We start from the raw sequence: 17,759 nt of genomic DNA, 5'->3' as shown, positions 1-17,759 counted from the left end.
TATTTATACAGTAATCAGTGGCTATTTGTAGCTCTGATCGCTGTATAAATGACAATGGTCCCCAAAAGTGTCCGATGTGTCCGCCATAATGTCGCAGTCCCAATAAAAATCGCAGATCGCTGCCATTACTAGTAAAAAAAAAAAAAAATTAATAATAAAAATGCCATAAACCCTATAACTTTTGCGCAAACCAATCAATATACACTAATTGCGTTTTTTTTTTTTGTTTTTTTTTTGTTTTGTTTTTTTTACCAAAAATATGTATTTTTTTTACCAAGAATACATATCAGCCTAAACTGTGGTTGAAATTCATTTTTTTATATATTTTTGGGGGATATTTATTATAGCAAAAAGTAAAAAATATTGCTTTTTTAAAACATTTGACGGCCTTTTTTTGTTTATAGCGCAAAAAAAAAAAAAAAACTGCAGAGGTGATCAAATACCACCAAGAGAAATCTCAATTTGTGGGAAAAAAAGACATCAATTTTGTTTGGGTACAACGTTGCACGACCGCGCAATTGTCAGTTAAAGCGACGTAGTGCCGAATCACAAAAAATGCTCTGGTCAGGAAGGGGGTAAAATCTTCCGGTTCTGAAGTGGTTAAACAGTATGGACACTCATTTTTAATATTTTACATAGCTATACCTGCAAAATGGGCCAGCCTGAAGTGATTTAGCAGGACTTAATTTTCTGAATAGAGTTCCACATTAATAATTTAATAATCTACCAAAATTTAGTGTGTGATGTAAATTGCCTCCAGCTTTGCTCCTGTTCCAGATCGGCCTCTAGTGCAGGGCTCGACAAACCCCGGGCGCCAGGTCGCATTTGCGACTAGAAATAGTGACCTGGGGCGGCACACCTGGGGTATCCTGTCTCCGTGCGGACCCCGACCCCCCCAGACCCCCCCCCCGTGCGATCGCATGCGGCGGCCGGTAATTGAGGCCGCGACTTTGCGGCCTTCTGCAGTACTTCTGGAATCTGGCGCCATCTTGTGGTGGCCGTTGGTATGACAACACAACAAGCAATGCTAATGCAATGCTAATGGAGGTTCCCCTGCCTGTTTTCACTGCCCGCCCATCTCCTTCCCAAAGTGGAGAAGAGAAGGAAGTGAATGTGGGGATAGCCTTTTTTTTTTTTTTCGTAATAGCTTTTATTTTTAGTTTTTTTTTTTGGTGAAAACTGTTTTTTTATTTTTTTCTTAATTAAAATGAATTTATTTGTTATCTCCCTGCTTGGCCCGTTTCACACGGGCTGTCTGATCAGGTTCGCCTGTCAGTTTTTCAGGGGGACCTCATCGGACCCTTAGAGCCCTTTCACACCGAGCCGCGGGGTGCTGCTTTACCGCCGTTTTAGGGGTGCTATTCGGCCGCTAGCGGGGCGGTCTTTCTGTGTAAATTTAAGATTAGTTATTTTTTATATTGAAAATAAAGCTTTGTCGGTTGTTTAAAAAAAATCTGGCTCCTAACTTTTTTAGCTGGCTCCTAGATTCCAAACAAATTTGTCAAGCCCTGCTCTAGTGTCTCTAATTTTGGGCACAATGCCAAAAATGGAGAGCAGTTGAGCATGAGCGGGGTGAGACTAGTGGAATTTAAACAGTATAGACACTTATTTTTAATGTTTTACATAGATATACCTGCAGAGGGTGTCAGTCTGGAGTGATCTAGCAGGACTTAATTTTCTGACTAACGTTCCACTTTAAACGTAACGCCCATTTCCCTGCACACACACACGCAAACACAGGGTGCAGGTGTATGTAAACCGTGATTGCACCACAGATGTGAGGTATCGCCACAAACTCGCGAGTGAGAGCAATAATTCTACTTTTTAAATTCTAACGATTTACTGGAGGCAGCCTTATCTTTTATATTTTATCACAAATTTGTTATTATATTGCGTGTGTTTGCAGTAAAAAATCTTTATTTTAAATTTTTTATATATATATTTTTCCTAAAAATATGCATTTAATAAGCAGTTGCGCAAATATTGTGCAAAATAATAAATTTCAACTACTATGGTTTTTTTTTCTACAGATCTTCTTCTTTCAAAATAAAATATAATGTTCTGGGGGTTTTAGGTCATTTTATGGCCCAAAATGGTTATTTTTACATGTGTGCCCAACTGGGTAAGCAGTTACAGCAACAGTTTTTTCGCCCTTAGGCTCCTTTCACACTTGTGCGATTTGTCATGCAGCTTTGAAGTCGTATGTCAAATCGCACACCATTGTATAATAAGAGCCACACCATCAATCTCCTGAAGAAACTTTATCGAGTGAAACATGTCGAGAGTGGTAGTGCCTTGCTTGTATATGCTTCATTAATTCAATTTACCTTTTGATATGGATGTATTTTTCCTTCTCATGTTTTTATTCTCCTACTATCTCCTACTACTATTATGCTACTTGATGAGTTTTAAACTCTACACCCAACACCTCTAAAGTCCCGAGGTTTGTCACCTCTCTGCCCCGTTCTTCAATTTTTTGAAATTCTGCCTTAAAGGTATTGTAAACAGTGTTCATATTGGCAGCAAATTTCGATTTAGTTTTAGTCTTAGGACTAAAATGGCATTTTAGTTTTAGTCTTCTGCAATTGTTTTAGTCGTATTTAGTCGACTAAATCTCCAGTACATTTTAGTCGACTAAAACTCATTTTAGTCGTCTAAAACCTAATGGGTGTAATTAAATTGTAATGCATTAGTTAACATTTCTCTACAATTTCCAAACTTATTATATACTGTTGGAGTGAAAAATCTAATATGTTATTATTTATGGTATTGAGGTATGAACATGCACTACAGACCAGTGTTAATTTTGAAGTCAAATTTCAATTTAGTTTCAGTCTTAGTCTTTTGACTAAAATGGTATTTTAGTTTTAGTCCCATTTTAGTCTTTTGACTAAAATGCCATTTTAGTTTTAGTTGTATTTTAGTCATCTCAGTTGTTTTCATTTTAGTCGACTAAAATAATATTCATTTAGTTGACCAAAATGTTTTAGTCAACAAAATTAACACTGTTTATAAACCCTTATGTTTTTTCACCTTAATGCATCCTATGAGTTTAGATATACATTAGTATCTCGACCTCACTATGAGTTAGTTTTTTTTTTTTTCTTAAATAGGTTTTCTTATGTTTCAATGACTCGTTTTTGTTTTTTTTTTGACAGTGCTGCTGGACTCTAATTCCTGCCAAAAACAATAATTAGTTAAGAAAGTCAATATAGGCTCCCATGGCTTTGCTCAGCCGAAAACCTACAACAGCAGGAGGCTGGATTCACTATATTCCATGTGTATGCAGCACGCATCTAGATGTGAACGGCCCATACAGTTTCCCTTTCACGCAAGACTGTAGCGTCTAGTTGTAAACCAGCCACACAGGAAAGGATAGGATTCCTACTAAAATACAATTTGATGCAGCTAAATGCATGCGTTTTGCTGCATGAAAATGGATTAGTATGAATAGGCCCTGAAGGGAAGGATTTGAGTTCAGACCAATAAATAGCCCCCTCAACCTAAAGGCCATAAAGCCCCTCTAGCTGAGATCACATGACCAGTGCCTAGGTAACATGCCACCACGTGAGCCTACAGCAGCCTGAATTATCTTTCTGATTTCCACAATTAAATTCTGTTGATTATTCATAGTCTATTATACACCCAAAAAAATGTTTAAATTTGGAAGGAGACAAAATGATGAGTGCCCCAGATGTAAGGCGTCAGGAGATCTGATCCATATGGTATGGAGGTGTCCTAAGCTGTTTAGATACTGGGCGGAGATAGTAGCTAGGATAAATAAAACTATAATAAATATATAATAAATAAAACTTTTGGAACTACACTAGAATCGGAGGTTAAGACTTCCCTATTAGGAACCTCGGAAGAACGTAAAGTCCCGACTGGCGCCATTGAAGTAGTGTTGAGATGCCTGTTTCAGGCGAGAAAATTAATAGCACAAACATGGCAGGCACAGACTCCCCCGACAGTGGAGAGCTGGCTTGAGACCATTAATTCAATGGTTTGGAGCGAGAGGGCGACATGTATTAGGCAGGGTAATTATAACAAGTTTGAAAGAATGTGGAGGCCTTGGCTGGACGAGATGGGGGTACCCCCTATAAGGGGATGGTGAGAGACTCTCTCTCGTTCCTTGCCACTCCCTCATTCCCGCTTCTTGCCCTTATGTGGCCTTGGATGCATTTCCCTTTTACATTTCTCCTGTCCAGAGAGATGGTTCTCCCCTTACCCTTTTGGCGGCCATGTGACTAACAGAAATATATATATATATATATATATATATATATATATATATATATATATATATATATATATATATATATATATATATATATATATATATATATATATAATATATATATATATGCACAACTAATAATTGAGTGGTGGATGGGAGGGATAGTGAAGATAAAGTAATAACAGATTTTGTTTTTTGTTTTTTGTACTATGAGATGTTATACAATATTTTATGTTATTGTATGTTCTCTTTTTGATACTTGAAGAATAATAAAAATAAAGTAATTAAAAAAAAATTGTGTTGATTGGATTATCTTCAAGCCCTTTAATAATCAGGTGTCATGTCCACTTCACAGTTTAGAAGATTTGCTACATAGACTAGATTTCTACCACTTGACAGATAATTGCCAGTTTATATAAATGTAGACTTCCATGTAATATGTGTTTGTTCTTTTTCTCTCTCAATAGACAAAGTATCCTCCTGGAGATCTAGAAAAATGGGTGGAAAAAATAAGAAAGGTCGCCACAACAATGCTCCTTCTGTCCAGGGAGTGGCTGCCGCAGCAAACAGATCCAGGGCAGCAGCAGAACCTCGGACTGCTGTGGAGGATTCCGCCAAGAAGCAAACTAGTAAATCTGCAACTGTGTCTTCAGGGGGCAAGGAGCCGCGGAATAAGCAAGGTAAAAGACTGGAGCTGTTTTTATATCAGAGCCCAGGAACTGTCTAACAGACCAAGCTCGTTTCATTTTTTTATGCAATCTGTATATTTAGTGAACGTTTTTTAAGAGTTCAGCGTATTTAGCATACTGCATAAAGGTCACCAAAGCCTTACAAACATTGCAGCAATTACATTGGTATAGAACAAACCTATCAATAGCATCAAAGTAGTATGTCAAAAAATGGAATTTACCATGTATCCTCACAGGGTGACGCTGTGGATGCACCAATAATAATATGCCAACGTCCCGATATTGAATGGGAAAAAACTAGAAATAACAAAGATGGACTTTGTAGGCACACACATAGGGTAAAAGATGTTTGAAATTTTAATTGGATAAGGTTAAAAAGGTAATGTACAAAACATACAAGGAACACACACCATACTAATGAAGACATAGAATAAATGACCCCAGGGGACACAGATAACACCTCCATCAAAGTAGTATGGATAAGTGCAATGTCGTCTTCAATCAGCACCACAAAAGGCAAAAAAGGAACGATGACATTTCACTTGTCTGTATCTGCGGCTTTTTGTCTATGCAGCCCTTAAGCAAGAGACAAAAATTCTAATCCCCCCGTTCACACCGGTGCCACTTGTTATGCGATTTGACAGTTTAAAATTGCATGACAAGTTGCACCCTATTTGTGCCTATTGAACCGTTCAAATCGGTGCGGCACCGATTTAAAAAAAAATGTTCCTGCACTATTTTTGACAATTTAATGTGCGACTTTCATAGACATCTGTGCATGAAGTCGCACAGATGTGGGCAAACCACACATAAAATCTGGTGGCTTTGAAATCGTGCTGAAGTAGCATGATTTCAAAGCCGCATTCAGTGTGAATGGACTGTAAGAAGTTGCAAAAAACAAAAGAGAAAAAGAGTTCTCTTAAAGAGGTTCAGCAAAGAACACTAATGTTGATACAAAAACCAGCTTTATTGAGTACTTAATAAAAAACCAAATTGAAATGCAAAAGTGAGAAATCAGCAATAGAGACTGACGGTTACCACAGGCCAATTAAAATTGGACAACGTTGTCACAGGAAGTGATTTAAAAACATGGGGGAGCCGCGGTTTCACATCCACTCATATACATCATACACACCTCTAATATGCTAATATAGTATGATAAGTAATAACCAGTGTAAATAGTCCTGCCCTGTTGGAGTATCAATAGTAAGCCGCAATTTTGAAAAACAGCAATGTCCAGTATGGTGGGGGCGGATCATAAACACATATCTGAGATGTGGGTGGATGGACGATCTGGTTATTGATGCAGGTGGATCGATCTCATGAGGGATAGACTATGCCCAGATATTGCACAAACACTATACGTATAGCAGCTGTTAGATAGGTTGCAATTCAAACCATATCCCGGTTCCAGCAAGAGGAGATATAAGTTACACAGCTCAAATTGTAAGATAAATGTCCATGGCGACTAAATAAGAAAGGTGCAAGGAAAACTGACATACATTTTGAAGGCACTGAATGAAATGGAAGGATCTCACCAGCCTCAGTAATTCCGTCGTCAGATTTGCAGTAAGTCCTTGATTCCTGAGTCTCTACATGGATAAATGCCGCTGTAATAGTACAGATGAATTCCAAAGTAGGAACCGTTGCTTGTTAGTGAAGCCACTGTGGGGCGGATGTCTCAGTATGAAGAGATGTTAGTCGGAGAAACAAGCATCAGCTGTTGAGTTGTGCTGGCACAGGCCAGATCGAATTGTGGGTCGTATAGCCAGATCGAATTACGCGCGGCTCCCAGTGACGTGTTGACGTCACACCGCTGACGCGTTTCACCAGCTTCTCTTTAAACTTTGGCATCATAATAACCCTGATAATAAATCTACACCCGATTCCAACCTTGACAAGGATGAAAATGAGGCCATTAATAACTTAATGGCCTTATTAGAGGAAAACGCTAATAGCGACTCTGAAACTGAAAACAGCCACCCAATTAGAAGGAAATCTAATTTGAGGATCAAGTCCACAAAAATGCCAGCTCTATCAAAGCATAAATGGCTTCAACTATTCCTAGATCAGGTTAAACTTGATCTCGGAAGGATTAATTGGGAGTGGTTGGGATCAAGCAATCTGACCAGCTCTGAGAAAAAAGTACTAAAAGAATTACAAGAAGCTCCTAACTTGGTGATAAAAAGAAGTGATAAGGGCGGTAATGTGGTCCTACTCAGTGAAAAAATCTATGAGGATGAAGCTTTCAGATTATTAAGTGATACTTCTACTTACCAACAACTGATGGGTACCCCATTCCCAGCCCTGATAGACACTCTTAACACCAAGTTAAAACTAGCTATGGAAGCTGGTCTACTTACCAAAAAGGAATATTTATACCTCAGAGCTGATGACATCACTATCCCAACTTTCTACATAATCCCTAAATTACATAAATCACTCACAAACCCTCCCGGGAGACCAATTGTTTCAGCTATCAATGGTCCCCTTGAGAGACCTGGTAAATTTGTGGACTCGATGATCAAAGATATGGTAACAAAACTACAGTCCTTCGTCCGTGATAGCAGAGATATACTCTCTAAATTATCTCATTTCTCCTTGTCACCAAATGCCCTTTTGGTGGGAATAGATGTCGAAAGCTTATATACATCGATTCCCCACTATTGGGGTATCCAAGCGACCAAAACCTTTCTTGACATCCATTTCCCCCTATTGGGAGCCCATAATGAGTTCATTATTGATATACTCGAATTCATGCATAGTCTATCCCTCATGAGATCGATCCACCTGCATCAATAACCAGATCGTCCATCCACCCACATCTCAGATATGTGTTTATGATCCGCCCCCACCATACTGGACATTGCTGTTTTTCAAAATTGCGGCTTACTATTGATACTCCAACAGGGCAGGACTATTTACACTGGTTATTACTTATCATACTATATTAGCATATTAGAGGTGTGTATGATGTATATGAGTGGATGTGAAACCGCGGCTCCCCCATGTTTTTAAATCACTTCCTGTGACAACGTTGTCCAATTTTAATTGGCCTGTGGTAACCGTCAGTCTCTATTGCTGATTTCTCACTTTTGCATTTCAATTTGGTTTTTTATTAAGTACTCAATAAAGCTGGTTTTTGTATCAACATTAGTGTTCTTTGCTGACCCTCTTTAAGAGAACTCTTTTTCTCTTTTGTTTTTTGCAATTTGATACATAGGGCAACTGGAACTGCCTGCAGACTTATGCCTGCATGACTGTTGGATACTTACCCGTTAATATGATCACTTATATAATTAATTAATTGGTTGATCCAGGCAACACCCATTTTTCTCCTGGACTGTAAGAAGTGCCTCAGGAGGTTGACTGTTTGTATGGTGCAACAATAAAATTCATCCAAAGAGCCCAAGTCTTATAGAAATCGTTTTATCTGTCTTTCAATTTATATACCAGTTCCCCTACTTCCATGGTACTATGGAAGATACTAGGGATAAAAGCTGGCCATACACTGATCAAAAAATGTCCAGTTGAGCAGGGACTGGCTGAACTTCAGTCAGTGTGGCTGAATGGGAAAAAACACAAAAAAACCTGTATATATGGCAAGCCTAAAGATGGTAACCCCACGTTCATGGGTAAAAAAAATAACAAATAAAAAAATAATATAACATACACTTTTTCAAGCTGCATTTTTAAATTTTCTGTAAAATTCAATGCAATATGGCAACCCGAAATGAACAGACATATCATTTCCTTCTTGTGTGATATGCTCATTGATTTTCCCAGAAATCTGCACTAAGATACCAGTCAGATTTTAGGCATACTCTGTAACAAAAATTACATTTTTGATGAGATACTGCCAAAGGGTAATCGCTTCTAAAGTTGTTCTATCCCTGCTATATCTCTCATAAGTGCATCAGCTGATTGATAATGTAAATGTCACTTCCTTTTTGATTAACGGAGGATTTAACCCCTGTGCGTTTCTTTTTTTTTTTTTCTTGCCATCTGTGTCCCATTCTGGAGATTTCCCTTCACTTCCTGTCTCATAGCCAAAACAGGAAGTGAGAGGTTATCCCTCAAAATGAGGTTCTCTGTCACAAGAATTAGATGTAATCATCCCTTGCAGTAACAATACAACATGACAGGTCCTCTTTATGGAGAGATCTGGGGTCTAAAAGACCCCAAATCTCTCCCCTACCCTTAAAGAGGTTGTGAACCTCCCTGTGTAAGAATAAGGTTGTAAACCTCCCTGTCTAGAATAAGGCTTACCTATAGGTGCTGTAAATATCTCCTAAACGTGTGGCGTCTAGGAGACATTTACTGTATACTGCGCTGATACGCTCTGATGAAACGGCCGCCTGTGCTGTTTCTTCAGGAGCGTGTGCCGAGACTGGCGGCTCTGACGTCATGCGGCTCTGGCCAGTCACAAAGCCGGAGTCCACGGCCCCAGAGGGAAGACGGGCAAAGATGGATGCGGCCTCCAACGGGGATGACGCAGGCTTCATTTGCAGGTAAATGTCACATAATGGGCTAGTGTGCGATGTATACTAGCACATTATGCCTTTACTTTGCAGGGAAGAAGAACGGAAGAAAAACCCACCAGGGTTTATTTCCTCTTTAAAAGCAAGTAATGAAGTGTTTTATCAGTTCGCGGTTGGCAAGTGGCTAAAGCTTAATGCGGAGTTCAAGTCTGTAAAAAAAAAATAAATAAAAATTAAGTCAGCAGCTACAAAATACTGTAGCTGCTGACTTTTGATATAAGGACACTTACCTGTCCAGGGATCCCGCGATTTTGGCACCCCTAGCCGATTCATCAATCGGCTTTGGGTGCAGGCGCCGGCACAGCCTGTTTCCTACTGTGCGTGGTCCTGCTGTCTTCTGGGACCTCTGTGTCTTCCTGAAGGCAGTGGTGGGGAGGAGGAGGGTCTAGAAATGACGTAGATCACCGTGCGGCAATCTTACCAGGAAGTAGGCGCGGGTACCTGTCAAAACCAGGTATCTGCTCCCCCCTCCCCTACAAAAGGTGCCAAAATGTGGCAATGGAGGGTGCGAACAAACAGAGCTGCCCCTTTTGGGTGGAGCTCCGCTTTAACCCCAGGCAAATATAAAAGACACAAATTAATGCAGCCCTGTATTCAATATTACAATGTTAAATGTATTTTTGAAATTGTTGAAAATAACCGTATTGGACGTGTTATCAGCCTCTTAGATACAGCTGAACTCAAACTTGGAAAGGGAGAGTCATGACTTGGAGCCAGTTAGAAGTGCTGCTTGTAAATGTATTGACAATGAAAATGCTGCTAGAAGGTAGAGAGGCTAGGGATGACTTTGTCAGTCTTCTGCTGCTTTTTCACTGTCCAGTCACGGCTGGAGATGGAGAGAGGACACCACTGTATTGCTTACCTTTAAGTTGTTTCATCCGTCTGCTGTGCAGATCCTAAGACTGGAAGAAAAGAAATGCAAATCCTTTGTTTTATAAAACAGCATCCCGTATGTTTGCCTGGAATTTGGCTATAATGTTTATCTTTTATTTCCACACTTTAATAATATGTTTATGATCTTTCTCTAAACCTTTATTTTTCAGGACCCAAGACCTACAGTTTTGCTGCTACTGGTGATCTGGGAGCTTCAGCGAATCATGACAAATCTGTGCTAAAGGTCAGAACAATTGCTTTGTTAAGGGTTCATTCACACCGGATGCGCTGGGGTGCATTTGTGATTCCCAAGGCATGTCAACCAAAAAAAAAAAAAAAAAAAAATTTCCTATGAATGCAGTTCACACCAATGCATTGCGTTCCGTTGCATTTCCCCAGTAATGAAAAAACGTAAGGCATGCACTACTTTTTTTCAGTGCAACACAAAGGTGTCCGTTTATGAAGCAGTGAAATCTATTCACTGCTTCGTTCTCCGGCATTCACAGTGAAGATTTTTCTCCTCTGTGTGCCAGTTTATGAAGCTTTGTAGATCGCTTCACCTTTGGAGGAGTGAAGAGATCTACAAATGCTTTCAACAGTGGAGAACGGCCCCTGATACTGGAATCTCGTGAGACTTTACGAGATTACAGCACCAGAAATACAGAGATGTCAGTTTATTAAGCAGTGATAAATTATCACCGCTCAATACACGGACGATTAATGTTAATAAAATAATGAGTCCCCCTACATTATATACATATGTATACACACACACACACATTATATATACATGTATATACACATACATTATATATATATATATATATATATATATACATATACATATACACATTATATGTATATATGTATATATATGTATACACATAAATATGACAGGGGGACATGGTTACAGTGTTGGGGGGTCTGAACGAGGCATAAGGAAGTTAAAAATCTTCCTCCTTCCCCCTCAGATCCCCCCAGATTTCCTCTTCACTTCCCGATTCACCACCTCTGAGCTGGTGAACCTGGGAGTGTGAATTCTGACTCAGATCGCCAGTGAAGCGGTGAGATCACCGCTTCATAAACTGGCCCTTTCTGTGTCATTCAATGAGGATTCTCCGTGTGTAGAGATAATCGGCGGGAGAACAAGTTCAAACATGTTCTCCCCCGATTATCACTGTTTCATAAACTGTTTATGGACTGTGATCAGCGGCGATCCTCGGGATCACCGCTGATCACTGCTTCATAAACGGACACCAATGTGTTTAAAGCGGAGTTCTGGACACATTTTTATTTATTTATTTATTTTTTTATGATCCTTACATAATTCATTCTTAAATAAAAAAACGATTATACAATTTTAAAAAATTATGTTGCTAAAATATTAAATTATTACTCACAAGTTTTTCCATCCTGTTGTGGCAGTTGCCATCATGATTGTGGGCATGTGAAGCTCAATTGCTAACTCTTCCTGGATAAGCATAAGGGAGGTGCATGCTGGGTAACCAGCATGCACCTCTCGTCTTGCGCATGCGCGATTCACCGGCGACCGTAGCGCCGATTGTTTCGAAAGTTGCCATAACGGGCGGCAACGGAGGAAGGTCCCACCCCATTGTTATGGCAACTGTGACAGACCTAGCCGGGAGAGAGACTTTTGGAGGGGACTGAATGCTAGCCTCTTGCCGATCGATCGTGGGTCCTGGCATTTGGGGGAACGGTGCTCTTTGTGAGCTGTATGCCTGGGGACCCTTGAGGTGGTATCACTGTGGATTCGGGTCCTGGTCCCCCAGGACACACAGACTCTGGGGACCCTGGATTTGCCATATTAGAAATAGTGGCTGATTCATAATGCTGGGACAAATACTGTTAGGAGATGCTGATGTCAATTCCAGCCACCTGTCTGTCTGTTGCCTGCTAGAATGTGTATTGTTAATAAGTCTCTAGTATGGGATCTAAGAGTCAGATCCGCATTGTTGTTTGTGTTAATTTACTCTGCCATTGTGATAATGTTGATTGGGTTTTCTGAGCTACAAGACGGCCAGTCTGGCCTAAAGGTCATGTCTGAGTCATCTGGGCTGTCTAAAGGGATTAGTAAATTAGCCCATGTTAATTAGGTTTCTGGTCACAGGTGTATGTTCAGAGTAATTTGAGTAGGAGGTATAAACCTCCTCTTTTACTGTATAAAAGAGCCTGTATTTTTCAATAAAACAGATTCCTGGTTGAACTTACATACAGCCTGCCTGGTGTTTGTTCTGAGCTACACAACTGGATTAGAACGGCACATAGCTGTAGTTCTAGTCCCGGAGCATCGGATGACCGAACCATCAGATGTTGCGATCTGCAATCTGATTCTATAGCAGCAAAGGAGTGTCGGGAGAGTGGAACCGAGCGAGCAAGGGGCTCGTTACAGCAACAAAGGACTTTCTTCCCTTTTTAAAATTGGCGATGTGTTCCGCCTTAAATCGCGTCATTTCCTGTCAGGAAATAACGCGATTTTTGATCACAGTACTGCCCACAGACTCCTGGGAAATTATGACACATCATTTCCCAAGAGCATAGGCGAGGGAGGAAGTGACGAGGGAGCTCCGCGGAGCAGGAAGTGGCAGATTAGGTGGACTACATAGCAACAGGGCGATTCTGGTAATTATAAAAAAATGTTTTCCTACAAATTTTTTTTTTTTTAGGTTAAAAGGAGTCTGTTAATGGAAAAAAAATTTCAGGGTGGAACTCCGCTTTAAATGTACGCAAACATGCACAAACTCTCATAAACATAAGGCAAATCAAAGCAAACTAAACAAAAACAAATGCAACGCATGTAAAATGTACGCAAAAGCATTAAAACACATTACCAAAACCACAACACACCGCAATGCACATGCATTAACAGATGCATTGTGTGAATAAGGTCTTATACAGGCAGTACCCGAGATACAAAGAAGATGTAACTCCGGCCAAAAAAATTATTTTTTGTTTTTTTTGGATAGCATAGGGAAGGGTTAACACCTCTGTAACATTTGTTTTGCTGTCTGTGCTCCTGTTCAGAGGATTTCTTCTCATTTTCTGTCCCCATGACAATTGGATTTTGAAACTTTTTGAGGTGTTGTGGAAACAAGGATTGGTGACAAAGCTTCAGTGAATACACCTTTTTCCCATGTGACTCTTATGCCGCGTACACATGGTCGGAATTCCGACCGTGTGTAGGCTCCATCGGACATTTTCCGTCAGAATTTCCGGAAAAAAACATTTGAGATCTGGATCTCAAATTTTCTGACATAAAAAATCTGTTGTGTGTACACAATTCCGATGCACAAAATTCCACGCCTGCTCGGAATCAAGCAGAAGAGCCGCACTGACTATTGAACTTCAATTTTCTCGGCTCATGGTACGTCACCGCGTTCTTGCCGATCGGAATTTCCGACAACATTTGTGTGACCGTGTGTATACAAGACAAGTTTGAGCCAACATCCGTTGGAAAAAAAACATGTATTTTTTTGTCGGAATGTGCGTTCGTGTGTACGCGGCATTACTGGAGTGAATTTCCCTACCTAGGGGTAGATTTTCTCTCACTTCATGTTGTATCCCTCCGTTTTGTAAGGCTGGGTTCGCACTATTGCGATGCCAGACATTGCATGTGATTCGGTGCGCATTGCTGTGTGCATCACATGCGATGTCTGTGCGATGCTAATTTAGCCATACAGTTTGTATGGCTGAAATCGCATCGCGTTCAGACCAGAATGGTGCAGGACCCTTTTATCAGTCCGCACTGGAATCGGATCGCATTGGTGTTCAGACCCATGTGATCCGATTCCTGTCCGATTTAACAGTTCACACCGCGTTCTGTAAACCGATTTAGGGGTGTCATTAACTTTACATTGACGCCCGCAGCGGTTCGCAGAAAGCAGTGTGAACTGCCTGCGAGTCAGATGTGATGCGGAAACCCGCACAGGAATCGCACTAGTGTGAAGCGAGCCCACGTGTGAATCATATGCCTGTATAGAATGTGTTTTAATCTGTTTCAAATTAAGCCTTTCTCCCGATGTTATTAAAATATTACCCAATTATGTTTTGTTGAAATTTAAGTTTTTATAGCAAGCTGTGTTTTTAGGAAATTTTTACTCATTCCTCCATATGTTGGTATATGTTTGTCTTTGGTTATATGTAATGTTTAGCATTCCTGTACTATTACATAGGCTTTGTACAGGTGTCAGCAGACGGAGGAGAATGTTATCTGGCCGGTCATGGTCTGATGGCAGAATATTTGTAGGTGTAAGCTGTGCCATATTGCTGCAGACATCCCCTGTTTAAGCTGATTGGTTGCCAACCACTAACTATTGTTTTCTCTGTAAATGGCGGACTCTTCTCCTCCTTCCTATTAGTAAAAATATGTATGCTCACCCTATGCAAACCTGCAGGTTTATAGAAACATAAGCTTGCAATGGGCGCACCCGAGCAGGCTCATTCCCAAGCTGTGGCTCTGCATGTCCATTCAGATACAGAGCCCTTGACCCCACCCAGCTCCCTCTCTCTCCTTGATGGCTCACTGGATGTAATTTTGATGTGATTGACAGCAATGGGAGCAAATGGCTCCTGCAGCTGTCTTAGCCAATGAGGAGGGAGAGTCTGTGGAGAGCCGAGGCTCTTGTGAACATCGGTGGATCAAGATGAGGCTCAAGTAAGTATTAAGGGGGCTTCTGCACAGAGAAGGTTTTTTACCCTCGTGCATACGATGCGCGAAGGTAAAAAAAAAAACTTGAGCCTTTAGAACCACTTTAAGGAGGCCGTGGAGGCGTCCATTTTGTTGGTTAGTATCGGAGCGGACTAACAATATCCGCCCATAATACCGTGTACCGGAATGTACACGGTTGCCGGTATTGTGTCAAAACAGCAAGTCGTCAACTTCTATAATTACTGGCGGTTTACAGTGACCGGTGATGTATTTGGAGATCTTAATTAGCTATTTTGACAGAACACCGGCATCTTCACTAAGGAAACAGAAAGTGAAACCTTGCAGTTTCACAGTCTGTTTCCTACTACACATGCGCGAGTAGCGCTGCACTTCTGAATGGCCCTGCTGTCTTCTGGGACCTGTGTGTCTCCCAGAAGGCAGTGGGGGGGGGGGGGGAGCTGCCGGAAATTTTGTAGATCGCCGCAATCGTTGCCCTTACCCGGAAGTGGGAGCAGGTACCTGGTTTTGACAGGTATCCGCCCCGCCCCCCGAAAGGTGGCAAATGTGGCAGTGGAGGGGGGTTTGGGGTTTGCAAACAAGCGGAGCTTCCCCTTTTGGGTGGAGCTCCGCTTTAAAGATTCTAGCTCACATGGATACTTACACATAGTAGGGCCAATTTAGACAGAAGTCAGTTAAACTACCAGCATATCATAAGTGTGGGAGCAATCCAGAGTACCCAGAAAAAAAACATGCAAGCACAGGGACATGCAAACTCCATGTAGATACTAGTTTATAGCTAATGGCAAATATCTACAGTTGGCAGCAGGATGTTCACAATCACATAACTGCAGCGTTGTTAATTTTTATTGATTTCTGTTTATCAACAGGTTGTAATTGATAGTAAATTGGAGAAGAGAATAATTAATTTAATAAACGAGCACAAAAAGCTAAACTCGGATCAAGGAATGGTGTCCGGAAGGTTGACTTCTAAGAAGTTACAGGTTTGCATTTTGGTTGCTATGCTTTTTATTTACTAGCAATGCTACTTAACAGTGATGCATCTACTTCATCTCATGTAGTAAATGTGAAAGTAATACTGGGAAACCTGGGGATTAAGGGCACCACAACCCTATAGAAATATTGTAAATATGAAAGGAAAAAAAAGGGGCGATTTTCAAGCTGCCACAAATAACACAAATATATGATAACAATATCCACATTTTTATTACAACGTAAGCATTGTAAAAAGTCAACATTTAGCAGTGTTGTTGAATATTAAAAACCATCAAAGGGTATTCATGTGGCTTGATTGAATATGCAGTAATTTCAACTCAATATGTTTTGTTAAACATTGGCTTCTTCAGGAGAATTTTTGTAGAGTGTAGAGAAGGGCAACCAAACTGGTAAGAGGCATGGAGGAGCTCAGCTATGAGGAAAGAATAGGGGAACTGAATGTATTCACTCTTGAGAAGAGGAGATTAAGGGGGAATATGATCACCATGTATACATATAAAGGGGTCCATATAGTGAACTTGGTGTTGAGTTCACTTTACGGTCAACACTGAGGACAAGGGGGCACTCTTTACCTCCTAGAGGAAAAGAGATTTCATCTCCAAATATGGAAAGGTTTCTTCAAAGTAAGAGCTGTGAAAATGTGGAATAGGCTCCCTCCAGAGGTGGTTCTGGCCAGCTCAGTAGATTGCTTTAAGAAAGGCCTGGATTCTTTCCTAAATGTACATAATATAACTGGGTACTGACATTTATAGGTAAAGTTGATCCAGGTAAAATCTGATTGCCTCTCTGGGATCAGGAAGGAATTTTTTCCCCTGCTGTAGCAAATTGGATCCTTCTTTTTTGGGGTTTTTTTCGCCTTCCTCTGGATCAACTGTGGGTATATGGGATTGTATGATATTTTTTATTATGTATATATATATATATATATATATATATATATATATAATCGCCTGGGATACAACACGTCTTAGTAATTGTCCACTGGAAACAAATTCTCTTCCCAACAGAGTGTTTCACATATCACACAAGAAAGAACTCATAGCGTGATGCCCTCTTATTACATCCAACAAAGCCCCCCTTCATAAAATGCAGTTACAAAATAGCACAGTAAATAAAGCATGTATATGTCCCTCTGACGAAGACGTGATTACGAAACGTGTTAGGGCGTGACCACACGACTACTAGGACTGTCAGTATTTGTGTCTCTACCCAGGAATCGCTGCTATCAGTGGTTACTGGAGAGCAGTGAGAGGAGGCACTTATGCCATACAGTCCGTGATGACATTTACATGCTTTACTTACTTAAAAAACCTAAGAAAGTGGAAAAATTGCCCTGCCACAATTCTTCTCAGCGTTTAGGAATATTAAATATATATAGATGGATAAACTAGCAGTGATGAAACCTGATGTCAGTAATTAAAATGTGAGATGTCTCCCAGCAGCCACTTAAAACCAAACTCATATAACAGATGTATAAATAATCACTTAACGAGTCAAACTAATACATCAAAGTGGTGCTATACACAGTCATGAACTCTGACCGGAAAAAATGTCCCTGATTTAAAACACAAGCTGAAAGCTTTCAGCGAAAGAACATAGAATGGACACAAGATGCGGTCTTCAGCTTGATATCCCTGGTATATGCAGTAGATCTGATACGTGCACCCTTCACCAGATCTTATATCAACACATGTAATAAATCCCCCGCAAGGGGTTCTCACTCACCGGAACCAAGAGGA

General features: G+C 40.5%; 1 protein-coding gene across 1 annotated transcript in view; it reads left to right on the top strand.

The window, feature by feature from the left end:
* Window positions 1-17,759, top strand: part of DHX29 (DExH-box helicase 29) — a 100,617-nt gene that overhangs the window by 9,006 nt on the left and 73,852 nt on the right. The window contains exons 2-4 of the mRNA XM_073622774.1: window positions 4,705-4,917; window positions 10,511-10,584; window positions 15,894-16,007. Of these exons, the coding sequence (XP_073478875.1) occupies window positions 4,734-4,917; window positions 10,511-10,584; window positions 15,894-16,007 (372 nt within the window). The 5' untranslated portion in view covers window positions 4,705-4,733. The remainder of the gene's footprint in view (window positions 1-4,704; window positions 4,918-10,510; window positions 10,585-15,893; window positions 16,008-17,759) is intronic.

Source organism: Aquarana catesbeiana, linkage group LG01, assembly GCF_042186555.1.
Source record: "Aquarana catesbeiana isolate 2022-GZ linkage group LG01, ASM4218655v1, whole genome shotgun sequence".
Classification (NCBI taxonomy): domain Eukaryota; kingdom Metazoa; phylum Chordata; class Amphibia; order Anura; family Ranidae; genus Aquarana; species Aquarana catesbeiana.
Note: the sequence above shows the minus strand (reverse complement) of the source record. Positions and strands in the feature narration are given on the sequence as shown.